This window comes from Copadichromis virginalis, linkage group LG23, assembly GCF_057382275.1.
Source record: "Copadichromis virginalis isolate Kocher_CV1m ecotype Utaka linkage group LG23, C_Virginalis_male_GT1.1, whole genome shotgun sequence".
NCBI lineage: Eukaryota > Metazoa > Chordata > Actinopteri > Cichliformes > Cichlidae > Copadichromis > Copadichromis virginalis.
In genome coordinates, this window is record NC_140639.1 from 10406182 (window position 1) to 10425046 (window position 18865).

General features: G+C 47.8%; 2 protein-coding genes across 2 annotated transcripts; one reads left to right on the forward strand and one right to left on the reverse strand.

The window, feature by feature from the left end:
* Positions 1 to 1212: 1212 nt before the first annotated feature.
* tubgcp5 (tubulin gamma complex component 5) lies at positions 1213 to 11066 on the reverse strand. Its single transcript, XM_085449166.1, has 24 exons — positions 10792 to 11066; positions 9945 to 10241; positions 9817 to 9870; positions 9457 to 9565; positions 8819 to 8915; positions 8263 to 8342; positions 6845 to 6980; positions 6517 to 6634; positions 6245 to 6334; positions 6047 to 6140; positions 5713 to 5965; positions 5388 to 5590; positions 5190 to 5305; positions 4840 to 5108; positions 4450 to 4648; positions 3972 to 4160; positions 3706 to 3888; positions 3545 to 3629; positions 3340 to 3460; positions 3109 to 3260; positions 2648 to 2773; positions 2181 to 2263; positions 1976 to 2076; positions 1213 to 1410 (listed from the first exon to the last, which is right to left on the reverse strand). Exons 2-24 carry the CDS (start codon positions 10076 to 10078, stop codon positions 1364 to 1366), a joined length of 3039 nt encoding a protein of 1012 aa, XP_085305292.1. The 5' UTR covers positions 10079 to 10241; positions 10792 to 11066; the 3' UTR covers positions 1213 to 1363.
* A 6-nt stretch (positions 11067 to 11072) lies between these two features.
* chst7 (carbohydrate (N-acetylglucosamine 6-O) sulfotransferase 7) lies at positions 11073 to 18047 on the forward strand. Its single transcript, XM_085449167.1, has 2 exons — positions 11073 to 12442; positions 16930 to 18047. Exon 1 carries the CDS (start codon positions 11175 to 11177, stop codon positions 12423 to 12425), a length of 1251 nt encoding a protein of 416 aa, XP_085305293.1. The 5' UTR covers positions 11073 to 11174; the 3' UTR covers positions 12426 to 12442; positions 16930 to 18047.
* The last annotated feature ends 818 nt before the right edge of the window (positions 18048 to 18865 follow it).

Here is an 18865-nt window from a genome sequence, read left to right on the forward strand (position 1 = left end):
TTGCCCTAATCCGGTTAAAAGAAATTATATTCTTAAAGAATTTGAGACCATGGAGGTTAAGGCGATAAGAAGAAAGTATATCTCACTTCCTCTTTCCCCTAAAGTAAAAGAGGTTAACTTTAAAATCATAAATGAGGTTTATCCAACCAATGAATTCTTAAGACGGAAATTTAACTTAGATGTGAACGCCTGCACATTTTGTGAAAATGATATTGAAAGTCTAGATCACTTGTGAATCAGTGCACTCCTTCTGGATTGACATGTGGAGCTGGCTACAGTCCAGGAGAATTCAGTTACCACATTTGACGGTGACAGTAATAAAATTTGTAATACTTGCTGAGAATGCAGATTTTGACTTGTTGATTAGGACGTTTTTGTTACTGGAAAAATTTTTTATTCACAAATGCAGATATTTTAAAGCTAAACCATGTATAAACAGATGTCTGAATGACTTTAAACTCTGGGCCAAATCGCTGAAACTTGTCAATAACAAGAAAGCTCATAAACTTGTTGTATTATTTAACAAGTTTAATCTATGTTAAAAAAGAAACCTCCCTATTTAATGATCATGACTGCCCTTTTTTGTTCATATTGATTTTTGCCTTTAGTTTCAAATCCTTCAAAGACTGTTCTTTCTTTTTTGTTAACTCTTTTGGCTTTGTGTTTATTGTTTATTGTTTAGTTTTTTCTTCCTCTTTTCTCGTTGTAACGCTCAACCGAGGATATTACATATTCGGATTAATGATGGTGCCTTGTATGTTATACTGTTGTTTATAAATAAAGTTCTAAAAAAAAAAGTCTGCCTGCTCTGTTGGGCTGTAGAAACAAGCGACTGAAAACTTGGGAGGTGGTACTAAGGAGGGACAAGAGCTGCCAAGAGCTTCACCGATTGGCTGACACGCAAGAAGTGAAGTAAAACAATAGGCTCTCATCAGAGCTCATCAACCCTCGGAGAAACTTAACCCTTGTTTAACCAGAACAAATATATAAATCAGGTGGACATGATTAAACTAACGGGGTTCCTCCCTTCGTAAAGTGAGGGTGGAGACTGAAGTGAGACAGTATGCAGACAGCTGGCGATTGTGTGTGTGTGTGTGTGTGTGCTGAACTAGGACGTTGTACATGAGTGCAAAATCAATTAAAAAACCCAGTCTGTCGGGTCACGGTCCTTTACACAACGTAAAGTGAATAACGGAGTCAAATGTCAGCACATATTGTCACATCATCTTTATTCTGCCTCGTCACAGACATTATTAATATTAAAATACAAGCATTCATGAAATTTGTGGAGAAGCATCAGGCCGGTCTGAGTCCGTCTCAGCAGACAATGATATCGTCACAGAGCGTGCTCGTGTCCGGCTCGTCAGCACTGCTCGAACCCCGCCATCAGAGAGAGCGCCAGAGACTCCACTGCACAACAAGAGAGACAGACGTCATCAGCTCCTCTCTGCTCACAGCATACAACAACACACCGGACAGCTACGGTGGCCCAGAGGTGCCAAACACATATTTCACTAACTGGAAAGGTTTTCAATCATTCAATCCTGTGTGCTGACAGGATGACCAGCACAAACATCCTATTTCTCATTTATTACTTTCATATCCTGTTAAATTGACCTCGAAGGATCAGATTGCAGGAGACTTGTGGTTCCTGAGTCTGAGCTGATGCAGATGTCAATAACTGAAGGTTGGCTTTTGTTGGCCCTTGGAAGACTTTAACCGCACACGCCCGAGCCCTCGAAACGACATTTTCAGGCTGAAAATGTTGTGCGGATATCTCGTTATGAAGTCGATCCCCTCTGAACTGCGGACACACTCTGTATGGAGGAAACACAGAGCGCTGCAGCTGGATCCCGACAGCCTCGTAGCGTTGACCGATTTTACATTTAAGCTTTTCCAAGTCGGATGTTCTGCACCTTTGGACCACCGTACACAATCACTGCGTATGACATTATTACCCAGACGACAGACTCACAGTGAGGGAAGGAGCCCCGGCACACCGCCTTATTGAGGATCGTCACAAGGAACATGTGGCAGTTTTTGAAATCAGATTCCATTTTATCGATGGACTCGATCCTGAAAGAGAAACAACATTTAGCTGCAGAGCTGGTGTGTCGTCTCTGTACCTGGATGCGCATAACTGTCACATCAACACCACTGAATAGACGCATCACTCTTACTTCCAGGCTCCAGCCTGCCATCTGTCCGAGAAGATGAGCACGAGATTCAGAACCTTCATTATCGCCTCCTTCACAAAACTGACCTGAGAAAAGACAACATGTAGAAACAGGTTGAGTCTGAGCAGGGAGCCAAAGTGAGATTCGGCCCACTGAAGGTTCTGGTCCCACCCACAGTACAGTGTTTTACAAGTTTTCCTGGAAACATAAAGAATCACTGTCTTATCAGATCCAATTTATTTACTTGCCCGCCATCACACACTACAGTGAGGTCAGTACAAGCAGCAGTCCTGATGGTGCAGCAGCATTTTTTGTACTAAAGCAGGAAAACTGAGAAACACCTCAAGCTGCTCATCGTGTTCGTAAACGAACGAACGCTTTTTCATCATCTCAAACAAACAGGAACCTTCTTTACAGCTGATTGCGTCAGCAGTCAGACTGGTGGTGACGGCACCATCATAAAAGTTCACCTTCTCCCTCAGCAGGCAACGGTCGTGAATCGTGGCCAGGTATCTGTAATGGATCTTGATGAGCTGGTCCAAGTCCTTGGCTTCCTGCACTTGGTGCTGAAACTCGAGTCCCGTGCTGTGCAGAATCTGACGAGACACAAAACAGATGAAGAGCCAGAGTTGGTCAAACTGAGAGTGCAGTGAGGACTCACCTCATCCTCACCGAGCCTGGTTCTGCAGGAGGTTTCTTCCTGTTAAAAGGGAATTTTCCCTTCTCACTGTCACAATTGGCATGGTCATAGGGGGTCATAGGATTGTTGGGTTTTTCTCTGTATATTTGATTGTAGGGTCTACCTTACAATATAAAGCACCTTGTGGTGACTGCTGTTGTAATTTGGTGCTGTGCAAATAAAAATTAAGTGAATTGAATGTCATGGGTGCACTTCCTGTTTGCAGGAGGTCAGTTTGGTGGCTTGCCTCACCCTCGTCATGATGTAGTTGTGAAGGCTGTTGACAAAGTGCATCAGTTTGACCCTGAGCAGACACATCCTGTGGATCTGCTGGTTCACGCGCTCTTTGACCTTGACCTCCTCGGCTGTGGCGCCCTCCAGCTTCTTAGTGACGTCTGTAAAACCTACGAGTAACAACCATTTATCAGAGAAATGACTGAAACGGGCTTATTTTCAGTTTTCAGCTTCACGTGGAGCTCGTACCACTGAATCGAAGCGTGTCCAGACTGTACTTGGCCCATTTGATCTGCAGCAGGAGGAGGAACACTTGGTTGTAGATCTTCTGACACTCAGAGCTGATCACAATGTCCACGGGCCAGGGAACCTGTGCAGACACGTACCAGGAAACGTCAGGTGGCGGATTGAACAACGCACCGACAGACACCAAAGCACAGACTGCAGTGTTCACCTTGTAGCTCAGCGTGAGGACTTCCAGGTTGTTCACAGGCTGTTTTTTCCTGGAAGCGTCGATGGGCTCCAGAAACACTGACAGCCTGGGAAACAGAGATGCCTGATCAAACTCATTCCAACATAAATAAGGAACTGTGTCACAGCAAATGTGCACTGTACCTGCTGCTGTCCTCCGGGTAGCGCTGTCCGACCGCCTCTTGCAGCTGCACGTTCAGAAACGACGGCTGCTGCCAGCTCTCCTTCTCCTGCACCTTGTCAAAGATGGCCGTGTAAAAATCATACATGGTGTCTCCAGCTTCCAGCAGGAAGTAGTTCCTCATCGCCTGAAGGTATTCCAGCAACCTGCAGACACGCCACAGAGCTCAGAAGCTTCCCTTTCCCTGATTTTGGAAACAGGAAAAGCGTAGCTGAAGAGCCGTGCTTACCTGTAGTCTTTTGTCAGAGTCTTCATCAGGTTCCCACAGCACTCAATGTACCTCCTCTCAATGTGCGGGTAGAGACAGGAACGCAGTGTGAGCTCAAACGTCTGGCAGGTGACCGACTGGGACGAGCGGTCCACGCTGAAATCCCCTCCGGAGAAACACTCCTGGAAGTCGCTCTGCTCCAAGTACAGTCTGAGGAAGAGGAGGGCAGACAGAACGCACTCAGACTCGGGAATAAAGAAATCTCGCTCGTATCCGCGCAGAGCTCGGAGGAGTGGAAAACAGAAAATCTCACATCACAATTTGTTTGTCACGTTCAGAGCTAAAGACAAACTCTGAGCTCCGAGTTGTCCACTCTTCTAAGACGTGAACAGCTTACATTTCTGACAATCTGCATCTTTATCCTGCGATGAATCCCAGACTTTTTGTTGATCCTCGCTGGACATTTGCTCAGAGGCTTGTAGAAGAACTATGGCATTACCTGGCAAAATTGATGGCCAGCAGCGGGTCATGGACATCGTCAATCTCGAGGTGCCGCGCCATGATGGACTGCATCTTGATCAGACTCCTCCTTGTGGATTGCTGCTCCGTCATGCCATCCGCCGGGGACTCCTCTCGGCTGCAGAGGCGCGACTGCACGGACTCCAGAAAAAGCGTGTGCAGACTCTTCCTCTCTGCGTCTGCAAGCAAACATCCAGGACAGACAGCCCAGGTTAGTGAGGTCAGCTCATCGGCAGAGGCATGGCACTCAACACACCCTGAAGACATCCGGGAGAGCAGAAGCATAGCAAACCCCATCTGTGGTTTGTGTTGACCCGGTCAATGCAGCGCCTTCCTTTACTGAAACAAACAGACAGAACGAAGCACTGACCTCTGGAGGCTCGCTGCGACTTCTCTGCCTCCTTGCAGTCCAGATTCTTGAGCAGCTGCATGGACTTCCCGGCCATGATAATCTGCTTGAGGACAGGTTTGAGGAAGGACACCATGGTGAGCTGTCTGCCCCCCGAGGCCTGATCCCCCCCGGAGCTCCCGCTGGCCGCGTCATTCAGCTTCTCCTCGCTGTCCACCGTCTCCGATACGCTGTACAGCGTGTAGGTGGCGTACCAGAAGTCCCTGTGATTCACGGGCACGTCTTTGTTCCTGCAGCGGGAGAAAGAAACTCAGCCCACAAAACGCTGCTGAAGTCACATCACACGCACACACACGGTTTCTGCAGCGCACCTCTGGATGATGAATTCTCTGGCAGGGTCAAACAGATGGCCGTGAACGATCCACTCGTCTACGATCTCCAAATACGGCCGGACCGTCTCCGTCCACAGGGAGAACAACAACGCCACCTGGCAGACAGAGAGAGCAGATGCGTTTGTTTCCTTCCACTAAATCGCCCCCATGTCACAGTATCCCACGACGAGTGCTCACTGCCTGCTCCGATGCCTCGCCGACGCTGTCATACTCGATGATGGCCTTATAGAGGGTGTTGAGCAGGTGGGAAGCCCGCACAACGTTGGGGGTGGCGGGCGGCACTTCGGCGACACCCGTGCAAAAGACCCTGTGCAGCACTTTGATCTGAGCCAGGTGAGGGCTGAGCCGCTCCAGCACTGCAGACAGAGTCACTGTCTCATCTGCAAACAGACACGACGCAGATTGGGAATCAAACGAAGGCGGCCGGGCTCAGGATGACAGAACAAGAAAACCAGCACGAAAACAGGAAGCCTCAGTGATCCCTAAACAAGCTTGGACTTACCGTTGCATATGAGCTCCCTCTCGATCGTGGTAAGCTCCTCCTTGAAACTTGTGAAGTACTTGTTGAGTGCCCACACGAAGGCCTGGTAGGTCCTGAAGGGAGGCTCGGAGGCCTTCTTAGAGCCGTAGGTGGACGCGGTGCCCGGCGGGCCCGGCTCCGAGCTGTGGCCTGTCACCTCGTCGATGAACCTCTGCAGCCTGAACACAGCCTGACCATAGACGGCGATGTGCTCGAGGACAGAGCGCAGGCAGTTCTGCAGCACAGAGGAGAAAAACACTTTTCACTACAGCTCGCATTGCACGTGCTCAGTGACCTCCGTCAGATGTGAACTCACGCCGGTCAGATGAGTCACCACCACATTACTTCTGACTGACACCTTTCCGTCGTGCTGCTGGAATATGAAGTGTTTATTGACCCCAGAGAGAAGCCTGCCGGAAGAAACTCACACAGTCAGCAGGACCCTGAACCCACTCTCAACACAAACCTGATCTCGGCGTGTGGCGACCTGCAGGCGACTGTCGTCATCTCTTACCACAGCGTTTCTCGAATTACTTGCGTCTCTGTGACGAAGGCCTTCTCTTCTGGCAGGTACAGTGGGTCCGTGTTATACAGGTGCTGATCCCTGAGGGGACAAATGCAGCATCAGCACCAAATACTCTAATTTCAAACTATAGCTCCTCCCCCAACTGCACCCAGGCATCCCTCTCCCAGCTCTTCCCCTGGGGGGGCTTCCATGTCCAAATGTTCTCCCCACAGGTAGGACGCTGTATATTAATTTTTAACTATCATTGAGGATGAGCTCACCACACATTGAGGAGGTTGGAGTGCAGATGCAGGCTGTGGGGAAAACGAGGTGCATGCGATGCCCAGTACGGGGTCACCAGATGCTGCTCCAGCCAGGCCCTAGCGTCAGGCTCCCCCACTGAGAGGAAACATGGGGAAAAGGTTCAGCGTGACAATAAAACACCCTCCATGTCCGAGTCGCTTACACTGCAGCGCATTCTGGGTAGTGACATCAACGTTTTCTGTTCAGCTTTTGTGACTGAACAGAAAACAAACCAGAAGCTCCTTCCTCTCATTTGGTGGAAACGTTATAAAGACCTGCACCTTCTGCTGTGTGACTGCTTCGCACCTGTCCACGTGACTGGAACGGTTTTGTTGGCGTTGTCCTGGTCCTCCTGAGGCGTCCTGTCCAGCTGGATCCCAGAGTCCTCCCTGCTGATTGGCTGCTGACTGTCATCATCCTCGCTCTCCTCCTCAGACCACTCCTATGAAACAGGAAACACTGATGGGCACAGCTTACCTGTAATACGCCTGTAGGTACTGTGCTCAGTATAATACAAACCAGGACACTTCCTAAAATATATAAAAGCAGAATGCAATGATCTGCAAATCCCATAAACTCATATTTTATCCACAATAGAACACAGAAAACACAGTAAATACTCAAAATGAGACATGTTACTGCTTTGTGACAAATCTGAGCTCATGGGGAATTTGGCGACAGCGACACCCTAAAATATGGGACGGAGCAACAAAAGTGTGTGAAAGTCAGAGATGCTAAAGAGAAGAACAAAGGTGAGCTGGCAGCAGGTCGGTCACGTGATCAGGTAGAAAAAGATCATCTCAGAGAGGCGGAGCTTCTCAGAGGTTCACCAACCTATTTAAGAATCACAGTCCACGCTGTGAACATCTCATCATCTACACAACTTGACATCATCAGCACACTCGGAGGATCTGAGTGTGCTCTCTGTGCACAGGCTGATGACTGTAACCTTCAGCAGAAACACTGCTCTGTGATAAATCTGTGCACGGCTCAGGAATATTTCCATAAACCAGCGTCTGCGAGTAGCTCGGCGTGCCATCCACACATGCTGGTTACAGCTTCGTCATACTGACACGAAGCCACGTGTGACCATGATCGAGAAACGGCGCCGGCTCCTCTTTAAAATGGACCAAGGCAAAGCAGAAACTGATCTCAGGTCAGAATCATCAGCATGGCTTCAGAGGAGAAGAGTCTGGCCCACCTGCAGTTCAGACCTCTGACCGGCCGACAACATCTAGAGCGTTGTGAAACAGGATGAAACACAGCCGGGACTGCCGAGCAGCTGGAATCCTCAATCAGATCAGACCAGCTGCTGTCCTCAGTTCACAGACCATCACAGACTGATGTCAGAGAGGAAGCACAGACCTGTCCTACTTTACAGACGTGACGCTGCCGTCAGATTCAACACAAGTTCGCGTTTGATTCAAAACAGCCTTTTCTGTTCTACAGTGAAGAAAATGTGACTTTCTTTAGGTTTTTTTAGCGTCTGACTTTGTTGGAGCTTTTCTGGGTTTGTACTTGTGGGTCAGAAATGAGTTTTGTTTTTCTGCCTGTGAACACAGGTTAGTGATGATGTTAAAGTCATGTGACTGTGGTGTGGTGTTCATGTTGCACCACACCACAGTTGCACCAGATCACCCTGAGCAAAAACCCGCTGACACCGGGTTTTCGATCAGAGAATCAGAAACAGCTCTGCATTCATAAAGGTGGGCTCGGTGACTCACAGGTGTGTCTGGGTACGGCCCCATGTCTGCATCCTCGCCCTCCATCAGATATTTAGCCCAGTCAAACTTGTCCTCCGGTTCTGCAGACATAAGACTGAAAGATTAACATAAACTGTGTGATTTTTAGCCTTCAAGGCTAAGTGCTAAGGTTATCTGGAAACAAATCATTTGGCCTTTGACATGAAGTGAACTTATAATCACTGCACTGATGTTGTGCAGCGAAACACGGTGGGCAGATTTCCTGCTGCTGAAGCTTTCGCTCTGACTCTGAAACAGAAACATGGGCGCGACTGTGACGACGTCACTGGAATCTGTTCATCTGATCCTGGTGTCAAAGCATCATTAGCATCTGTAATGTGGGATTCACTAAAACAAAGCTTTGGTTTAAAAGGTTCTACTTTTAATGAGAGAGAAAAAACTGCTTTGGAAGAATATGTGAAAAACGTTCTGTTTGTACTGTTTGTGTTTCCAACTCCAACCTGAGAGAAGCAGAATTAATGAATTCAGAATGTGTTGACACGTTGGTCACAGATAAAGGGAAGAATGCGGTTCTCACCGGCCTCCTTCAGCCTGGGTCGCTCCGTGAAGTCTGTGTTTGAGGGGGATCCCGACAGGCAGAGCAGCAGTGACAGTATGCTGTAGTGTGCATCGGTCTGAGGAAACACAGATCACGTTTCACTGAGATATTCTCACATCATTGCAGTCATGTTTCAATGTTTGAACCCGACACACCAGAAAACTGTGTGTGTAACATGTGATACTGACCCATTAGGGCTGCGTCATCTGTCAGAAAACTAGCGCACACTTTATTACTGTGCACTTTTCTCTTGCACTGCTGTGTCTGTATCGTTCTGTCTTTGTTTTGGTTTCTTGCACACTTTATGTAGTCTTGTGTTGATCGTCTGATATATGTAGCACCATGGTCTTGGAGGAATGCTGTCTCGCTTCACTGTGTACTGTACGACGACGCATGGTGGGAATGACAATAAAGCTACTTGACTTGAAAAGACTAATGTGACTGTTTATTGATTGCAAGTTTACACTTATTACCTTCATCCATCCAAAATCCCCTCTGACTTTCGTTCACAAGTTTCACGCTAGAATATGATGCAGCATGCCAGCATTGACTGGTGTCGCGCATGAGTATTGATCGCGTATCCGTCTGTGATAGAGCAGAAAACAGCTGTGCGCTACCTTTTCCCCATCTGTGTTCGGTAAAGGTGAGTTCAGGAATTCTTCAGTCAGTCTCATCCAGCTTTCTGCTTTCTGTAGGTCCGAGTGCACCACGAGCTTCTCGTAGATTCTGGAAAACAGGGCAGACTGTCACTATACCATAACGTTAGCTGGAGACGAAGAGCGGAGGATGACGATGGAGCTGCCAGGCAGGAGGAGAAGAAGAACTCAGGGGAGGTTGGTGGATGTAGCGAAGGGGGACAAGCAGAGGGGTGCAGTGACAGAGGAGGATTCTGGGACAGGAGGACATGCAGAGCCCTGAAGGAGAACATACACATGTTTAGTTTGCTCAGACTTCACTGTTTTGAAGGAGTCACTCACCCGCTGACACTGCGCTCCACTTTGTGGCTGTCTGTGTCCAGATATCGATGAAACCTGAGGAGACACGAGGCGGATGTTAGGACGCTGTGTGCAGCAGCCTGCTCCCCCGCACACCCGTAAAAACTCACTTAAAGTTGGACCAGGCGAATTTGAGCGCCAGCTGGAAGTTTTGGTCCTCCTCATCCTCGATCCCGCTGAGACACCTGATCAGCCGCTTCGTCTCTCTCTCACTCTCCTTTTCGAAGGTGCTCCAGTGCGCCATGTTGACGCTGTCAGCCGGGCTGCAGTCCCCGTGAACGGGCACAGATCGAAGCGGCCTGTCGGTCTGCTTCCAGCCCGCGGTTTCCACCCGCGAACAGGCTAACAGCGCCGGAGATGTCTTAAATGCGCCATTATAGACAAATGGCTGTCTCCTCCATTGATTCCTACAGGACCGCGCAGTGTTAGCCCCACCTCCATAACAAACAAGTAGCACTGAGCATGCGCAAAAACAAATCAAATAAGTTTCCGTTTTTATTTTTTACTGTTTTAAAGTAGTTAAACCTCGTTTCTCAGTCGGTACAAAAAATGACAAAAACTGAATATTCCACTTTCTGTGAATCTACGTAGGAAAATGGCGGTAATGCATCCGTATGAGCAGCAGAGGCCGCACAGGCACTAGTAAACAAAAAGCACTGAAATACGTTAAAGGACTAAAATGAGTACGTGAAGATGCTTCTAGACAGCAAGTCCATGGTTTAGTTCTTGCAGTGACCCGGATAATGCTCGCACGGGTCAACGAGAGGACGCGCTATCTTCATATCGCCTGTTTACCAGGTGAGGAGCGCAGTCAAAAGCCCCCGTGGTGATGGTGATGATTCTCTGCAGATGCTCAGGTCATGCTCACATATGTACAATAGAAGATTTTACGAAAATAAAAGCCTGTAAATAACTTTTGATTTGACTGTATTTATTTCTCTATATTCGAATACTTACACATTCTTAACACTCTATGTTTCCAGAAGAAAAAGGTTCATAGCAGTTTTGTTCTACAGCTATAGACTCGCTAGCGCCCTCTGTGAACTCATGAGCTATGCTATTAGCTTAAAGCGCTCACAGAAGGCGGCGAGTGCGCTGAAACACTGGGGTTCCCATAATTCAGCGCGCTCACGGGCGGGTGCTTTTGGTGGACGCCTCTTTCCTTCGATGCTCTCTGTTGTCGGCGTCAACAAGTCCCGCCCCCACACTGCGCACTCTTAACTCACAGAGACGGTGGACGACAGTAGTACCGGCGTGAGACAGCGGTGCTGGTGTTTCTACTCAGACGAAGCGGCAGGGGGCGTGGCTAACACTCCGTACAGCAGCGACCCTGCGCGGAGATGAAGAGGAGGCTAAACAAGAAGTACCTGCTGCTGATCCTGGCCTACACCGGACTGCTGCTGCTTCTGCCCTACGTGCTTGACTCTCGGGACCGGGCGACCCGGCCGGCGGCGCAGCTCCAGCCCCGCTGCCCGGAGCTGGAATTGCCGTGGGAGGACGCTGGGGGTCCCAACGGCAGCGAGCCGGCGACCGAGCCCGCCTCTAACCGCAGCCAGCCACGGATCCATGTCTACCTGCACGCCACCTGGAGGACCGGCTCCTCCTTCTTGGGCGAGCTGTTCAACCAGCACCCGGACGTGTTCTACCTGTATGAGCCCATGTGGCACATCTGGCAGGCGCTGTACCCTGGGGACGCGCAGAGCCTGCAGGGTGCCGTGCGCGACATGATGAGCGCACTCTTCCGCTGTGACTTCTCGGTGCTGCGGCTGTACGCGGGCGGGCAGAACGTGAGCAGCGCTTTCATCTTCGGCTGGAAGACCAACAAGGTGCTTTGCTCCGAACCGCTGTGCCGCGCGCACCGGCGCCACGAGGTGGGACTGGTGAAGGAGGAGCTGTGCGCGCAGTGTCCGCGAAGGGAGCTGCGCGAGCTGGAGCGCGAGTGCCGGAAGTACCCGGTGATGGTGATCAAAGGTGTGCGTGTGCTGGACCTGGGCACGCTCGTGCCGCTGATGCGGGACCCCAGTGTGAACCTGCGCGTCGTGCAGCTGTTCCGGGACCCGCGCGCCGTGCACAACTCGCGTCTGAAGTCGAAGCACGCTCTGGTGAAGGAGAGCATCCAGGTGCTGCGCAGCCGCAGACAGAGCGACAGGTACAAGCGGTTGCTTGCGCCCGCGAACCGTGCGACGCGCGCGGAGAGCTACGTGTCGGGCGCCCTGGAGCTCATCTGTGACGGCTGGTTGCGCGACCTGCTGCTGCAGCTGCGCGCACCGCCCTGGCTGCGCAGCCGCTACCTGCGCCTGCGTTACGAGGACCTGGTGCTGAGGCCGGCCGAGCAGCTACGCAGGCTGCTCCGCTTCGCTGACCTGTCCGCGTCTGCCGCGCTCGAGAGCTTTGCGCTCAATATGACACGCGGGCACGGCTACTCTTCCGACAGACCATTCCTCATCTCCTCCCGCGACGCCAAGGAGGCTGTCCACGCCTGGAGGGAGCGGCTGAGCGTGGAGCAGATCAGTCAGGTGGAGGCGTCCTGTGGCGAGGTCATGAGGCAGCTGGGCTACCAGAAGACGCACGAGGAGGACACAGCGTCCTGACAGAGCTGTGGGCCGAGGTAAGCTGACAAGCGCCTGTTTATGTTGCTGATCTGAGACCTCTGACCTGACCTGCTTGGATCACAATACAGGTGAAACTAAGACTTTCATACATCACAGCCTCCAGTGATGACAGGGCATGTCACATGTCTTAACCCCAGACTGTCATGTAGTTGTTCTTCCTTCAGTTCGATTAAAAAAACAAAGGAAATGGTTTGTTTATCTCAGAGGAGATGATGCTCTGGCAAGAGCATCTTCCTGTTAATGACAGGAAGTGACACGAGTGAGGCGGGATGCAGTGAAATTTTATTTCTGACATAAAATGCAAACAAAAGGTAGTAGCAGATAGTAATGGTCATAATTGTGTCACCAAACAGCACAAAACCAACAAGAACATCATTTAGATTCAAAATTTAAATGGTAATATTCTATAAAAGCAGATGTTTGCAGGTGGTTTAGCTGTGTCACAGTTGCCGATGGAGCTTTCGCTCCAGCGTTGAGCCCAGCTTCGGGTCCGAGTCCTCGTCTGGTGAACAAAACGAGAGAGAAAAATAAACTGAACCAGACTCTAAGAAGTGACAGCCAGATTACCCTGTCGCCCGGATTGTTGTTGGAGGTGATGTGAACATGAGAGTCGATGAGGGCATGAATTTGTGTCTGTGGGTAAAACCTGTAAGTCTGTAACATCACCTGTACGCACTATAGTTCCAGGTTAAAGCCGCGTCAGTGACAGCGATACAATCCACAGCGCTTAACAAAACTCAATCAGGACTGCACTCACCTGTTCACAGTGTAGTGTCTAACAGCTGTTCCTGCATCAGGAAACACACCTACACAGACAGGATGTAACATGGTGACCTTATCAAGCTCACAGTAAGCAAAGAGGTCTGAGGCTGCTGGGTGTATGGGGCATATTTAAAGATTCAGGTGTGGTTGGAGACAGAGCATTGGGCTAAGAAAGGAAGCAGGTGTTAGAGGAAACTTACACTTGCCACTGATGGCATGAACCGTGCAGGAGGAAGTTCTCTTTCAGGTTGTCTGCGTGTTAATAGGAAGCAGCGGTGTGCGTGCAGAGCTGATGACGTTGTGTCCTCGGCTAGATGTGGAAACATTGTTTCCAATGTTTCCACATCAAAACACGACATCAAAACGCGACCACAAAGGTCAGAGGTCAGACTGTTTAAATGAAGGCTGGGTCGAGTCTGTGTGTGTCTCTGTCTGTGTGTGTGTGTCTGTGTGTTTCTAGGAATGTGTGTGTGTGTGTGTGTGTGTGTGTCTGTAGTTCATGTGAACAAACTCGGTGTGGATGTGTGCAGCGTGACTCCTGATTTGTGGGCTGTCAGCCTCCCTCAGATACAGGTACCACCTGTAGAGAACAGAAGCGCTGACGTTAGGTGTGTTGTGTAGTTCGTGTAGTGTGGTTGTTGGAGCGTGTGTGATGCTGTGATGTGTTAGTGTGTGTTTTCTGAAGCACAGGTAGGAAAACAAGCACTGCAGAACTCGATGGGAACATGGAGGAAGGCGATTTGGTGATTCCATCACAAAGACCTTATGGGTGCGGGAGTCAGGGATGTGCGGTTCTGTGGAAGAACTAAAGCGTGTTTCATGTTTCGATGGTGCTGATTGAATTAAACTTTAATCGTGTCGTTGATGGTTTACAGCAGTGTTTTGTGTAAGCGGCTGCACTTTGCTCTGATGGTCAGATAACGATCCCGGTCTGTTAATATGTCCCAGATTTAACTCAGTCAATCTGTAAAATAGCTTGTGTGGCTGAAGAAGGGCAGGAGACAGATGCTGTCCAGGGTAGCAAATGATTTGTTTAACATCACTGTGACCAAAAATATTTACAAAAATAAAGAAAAACTCAACTCCGAAGTTAACTTGGTAGAAATAAACATAACTGAACTTAAACCAACAAAATTTAATGTCAAGTGCACTCAGCTAAACTGACCTGGTCCTCTCCTTTTGAACACCTGAGTTCTTCTACTTAAATACTCAAGCAATCTAAACAATATCCTCCTCCGGACTATTCCATTCAGTAGGTAAGATAAACATTACCATTCTCATAAACTCATGATGCTACTCTTTACTAGCAATAAAAGAGACTAAGGTGTAGCCAATACATGTTACATCAATATATCTCTCTCAAACAAACATAATCCTAAAATTGACTCTATTAAATTAAACCAGTTCTCCCCCCTCTTCACCTGTTCCCTTCCCGTGACATCAGAAGCTAAACAGGAAGCTATAAATACAGGAAGTGAGGCAGCACTTCCTCCTTTTGCTCCTGGAAGTCAGGTGAGTTCAAACCAAATAAACTAGACAAATTAACAGTTGAAATAAATAAAATGTTAACTTAACAAACTTGTCAATGTTGATTTAAACCAAGATGTTATATTACATAAACTGTAAAAGTGCAAAACATAAACAAACCCGGTATAGTAAATCTTTGCAAACTACAGAACAAACATATGGTATGGCAAAATCAAAGCAAGAATGTTAACTAAGAATAGCAAGCTTCAAATCTGGACAAATGGTGTTCTCACCCACTTTGTCATACAATCACAACATGTCAAAGACAGAGAGAGAAGTCCCCCCCTCCCTTTAATGACCTGCTCCTCCATAGAGGCCTCTTTGTTCTGTCTCTGGCATTGCTGGCTCCTCTTATGAGGGGAGGAACTGCAGCGAGCCGTCAAGAAGGGCATCATTGTGTGAGACTGTACGTGACTGGGTAGAGCTCCAGGGCGACAGCGCGGCTGTCACCGCAGGCTCCCACAGACACGACCTTTAAGGGTGCTGTGAGAGCCACGCAGGCTACAGAAACGTCCCCACAATGCCTGCGCAGTGTTACGTCACAAAGTCTGAATGTTCCAAGAACGTCTGAGGAATGTTTGTCATTTAAACGTTAATGGTTAAACGTTCGCTCTGTTGATTAGATATTGACCTGAAGTTGGAATCATTTTATAAAACGTCCCCACAGTGTTATAGAAGAATGCTGAAAAAAAACAAACAAAACACTTTATGACCTTTGACCCCAACAACGGTCACAGAAATGTCTCCTTTATTAGTAACCTTCTTTATTAATCCTAATGTTCCACAATGTGTCTCTGTGTTTTTTCTCTTTTACCACCTACGCAAGAATCACCTGAAAGAGTATGGAGAGAGTTTACGGGTGAGAAGCAAAAAAGAGCCGTCAGGTGCTCCAAATAAACCTTAGACTCAAATGTTAGAAGAGGCTTTTCCCTGCAGCACGCCATGTAATAAATACTCTCAAAGAAAATAGAAGCCGTTACAACTTATATCTAAAAATATATCGTTTCATGCATCGGTCAAAACACTTCACACAAGTAAAGTTGCCCGAGATTCGCAGAATTTACAGAAAATGCACTATTTTGTGAGATTTATCGTTATCGGGATGAGAAATGTCCTATATCGAGATATAAGATTTTCATCCTATTGCACAGCCCTATCTCTGCCCTGTCTTTCTCACCAGCAGATGACCGCCCCTCCCTGAGCCTGGTTCTGCCGGAGGTTTCTTCCTGTTAAAAGGGAGTTTTTCCTTCCCACTGTCACTAGTGTGCTTGCTCATAGGGGGTCTTGTGATTGTTGGAGTTTTTCTGTATTATATTAGGGTCTTTACCTTACAATATAAAGCGCCTGGACTGTTGTGATTTGTTAAAAAAAAAAAAAAGCAGGTTATTCGCTCACTGTTTTCACTGGAAACGCTTCATATAACATTGTTTTTATTCTAACAAACATCCTCAGAGTGATTCAGGCTAATTATTTAAGACTTAAACGTTCCTGTCTTCACAGATAGATCATCATCACTGGTTCTGTTTTCTCTGTTTTGGTGGATGTTTGACCCTGAATAAGATAATATGGATGGATGAACGAGTTTTGGTTCCTTTTTTCTTTTGTTCAGATTCGTCCCTCCGTCTTGTCCTCGTGTCTCTGGTTAAGTTTGTCTTGGTTACTTCCTTTTTGTTATCAGAGTATTTAGACCTTTCTTGTTCTCTCAGCTGCTTTAGTCTGCATGACAAATATTCTTGTGCAGGACACTGAACCTTCAGAGTGTGAACGTTAGAAAGCCTTAAGCATGGAAAAAGTGCTTGTGTGAATGTGTATGAAAGGGTGAATGAGGCATGTTGTATAAAGTGCTGTGAGTGCTCAAGTTGAGCAGTATGATTATGAAGCCATTAGTACCAGATCGACTGGCCACGGTTTTCAGGGTTTTAGTACCTGATACCAGGTACTAGAATGTGACAACAGGCTGCATGCCACCGATTGGCGGGTCAGTGGCATCATGAGAGCATCTTGTTCACAAAAAGTTTTTGAAACCCCATGACGAGGAAACTGCTACAGGAAAGGACGCCGTGACAAACAGCCACTCATTATCGTTCTGTGGGAACAAAGCGCCTTCAGGGCTCCTAGTCTTGCTGACTGCAGCTCGCTCACAACTTCAGATTTATTTTTAATCCTCAGCTGATTTTTTTTTTTCTTCTTCCAGGGTCGTGGTGTTCAGTCTGAGGTCAGAAGGTGGTCTAACTAAACGAGCAGCTGGAATGTGTTCCTTGAGGAGTTCTCAGGCGTGACTCGAGGACTGTTTTCCTTCGGCCGAGCCGGGCTGATGAACTGGAGAAAATCTGAGCAAAAGAGCAGCCAATCACAGGCGGACAATTTGGAACAAGGAGGCGGCGGCTCATTTTTCCTGGTTTCTGTTGGACACCAGCCCTGCACGCCCCGGATATTCCTCCTCAGGAGGTGACTGCCAAGATCAGAGCGCCGGCTTCGCTGTCACCTGTGTGACTCATCTGTCTGGCTTGCGACTCAGCGTGGCAGAGATCGCCAGTGTTTGTGGTACTCACTAATAGCACTAATGTAGAGCAGTGAAGAAGAACTGCAGTATTTTGGAGAGGCTACTCTCCTCTCTAACCCTCCCCCCGGCCTCTCAGGAATGTGCACTTCTCTGACAAAACACTCACATGGGTGTAAGATTCCTCCGTCCTCACACAGTTTAGGGTGCAGGGCCCTGTTGTTTTCTTCGAAAATGCTGTAAATGTTGTAACCCAAGCCTCCAGAAGGGCTTTAGTGTTTGAGATACCCCTCTCACCTCCAAACCTCCAGCAGCTTCTGTGCACAGACAGACATGGACCCAGGTCTGCAGCCCTGTAGCCAGCTCACGGAGCCAGACAGACAGAAAGCTGAATTTTTTTTTGTGTATTTAAAAAGTTGATTCACTGTTACAGGATTTGTACAAACAGTTTGTTACGTGTGTACACTTGGATTTGGCCGTGGTTGGTTCAGCGACCAATGAGCTGTTGTAGCTCACAAGGTTAAATACTGTGGAGCAGAAGGGCAGGTGGGAGGTGGAGCACTTAAAGATTTGATAATGGAAGCTCACACAGCAGCACAGTCTGTGAGCAAAGTCCGCTTTATTTTCCTCAGCTAATGTCCTGCGTATGTCTTTGAAGACATGACTCGGTGGTAGGGGTATCTCAAAGTCTTGGGAGGTTGCCCCCACCTCCCATATGTGAGGCTCAGAGGTTGTTTCTGTACTTTTTGTTGGCACTGAAAGAAAAATAACTTCAAAGCGACTCAAAGAATAAAAAGCTGACACACTCCATAAAGAGCTTGTGTATGATTGTTAATGCTAAGCCACATTATCTGTAGGTTCATTTATCAGCACGTCAAAGTTCATTCATATTCATTTGTTTGGCTGTTCTGGTTGAACTGAATGGACACAAACTCATCTCCAGCTCCAAGTTTCTGTTCTCGGACTCTTACAGAGCAGCTTAGCATAACTCACAAAATAATCCTTCTTTATCTGATACCAGGCCTCAGGTCACTCTCTGAAGCAAGCTCATTTAGCTCCTCCCAGTTTGAGGGCTTCCTGATTGAATGCCCATCACAAACAGAAGCATGAAATGAGCATATAAGGACGGGAATATTCGGTGTATCACAGTAGCACAAGGTACTGAAGCCGGAGAGAAGGGATTAGCTCTGTTAGCACGTGAGCTTCACATTACTGAGAAGATCCAAATCAATCCTGAAAGATTCAAATTATTTTGTTATTTTACTGCCACGATTACAACATAAGTGCAGGCGGTCTGTGTGATATGTGGGTGTTCCAACATGAACGTCCTGCTTGATTACCGCAACTCAGAATAAGCTGCATCACTCTGATGCACTCGGGTTAATAATACAACAGGACTCAATATGATCTCGTGAAATATTCAACTCATAAACTGGACAGGTCATCAGACTTTACACTTTGATCTCAAAGGAAGTGAATCTTTTTTTTTCTTTTTTTCTTTTTTTTTTTTGAGAGCATCGTGAAAACAGGTCAGCTGTGTTTTAATAACATCACATATCAGATAGTGTTTACACCTTTTTCATTTCCCTGACTGAATTTTTATTTTGAATGCCTGAAAATATCTGCGTGT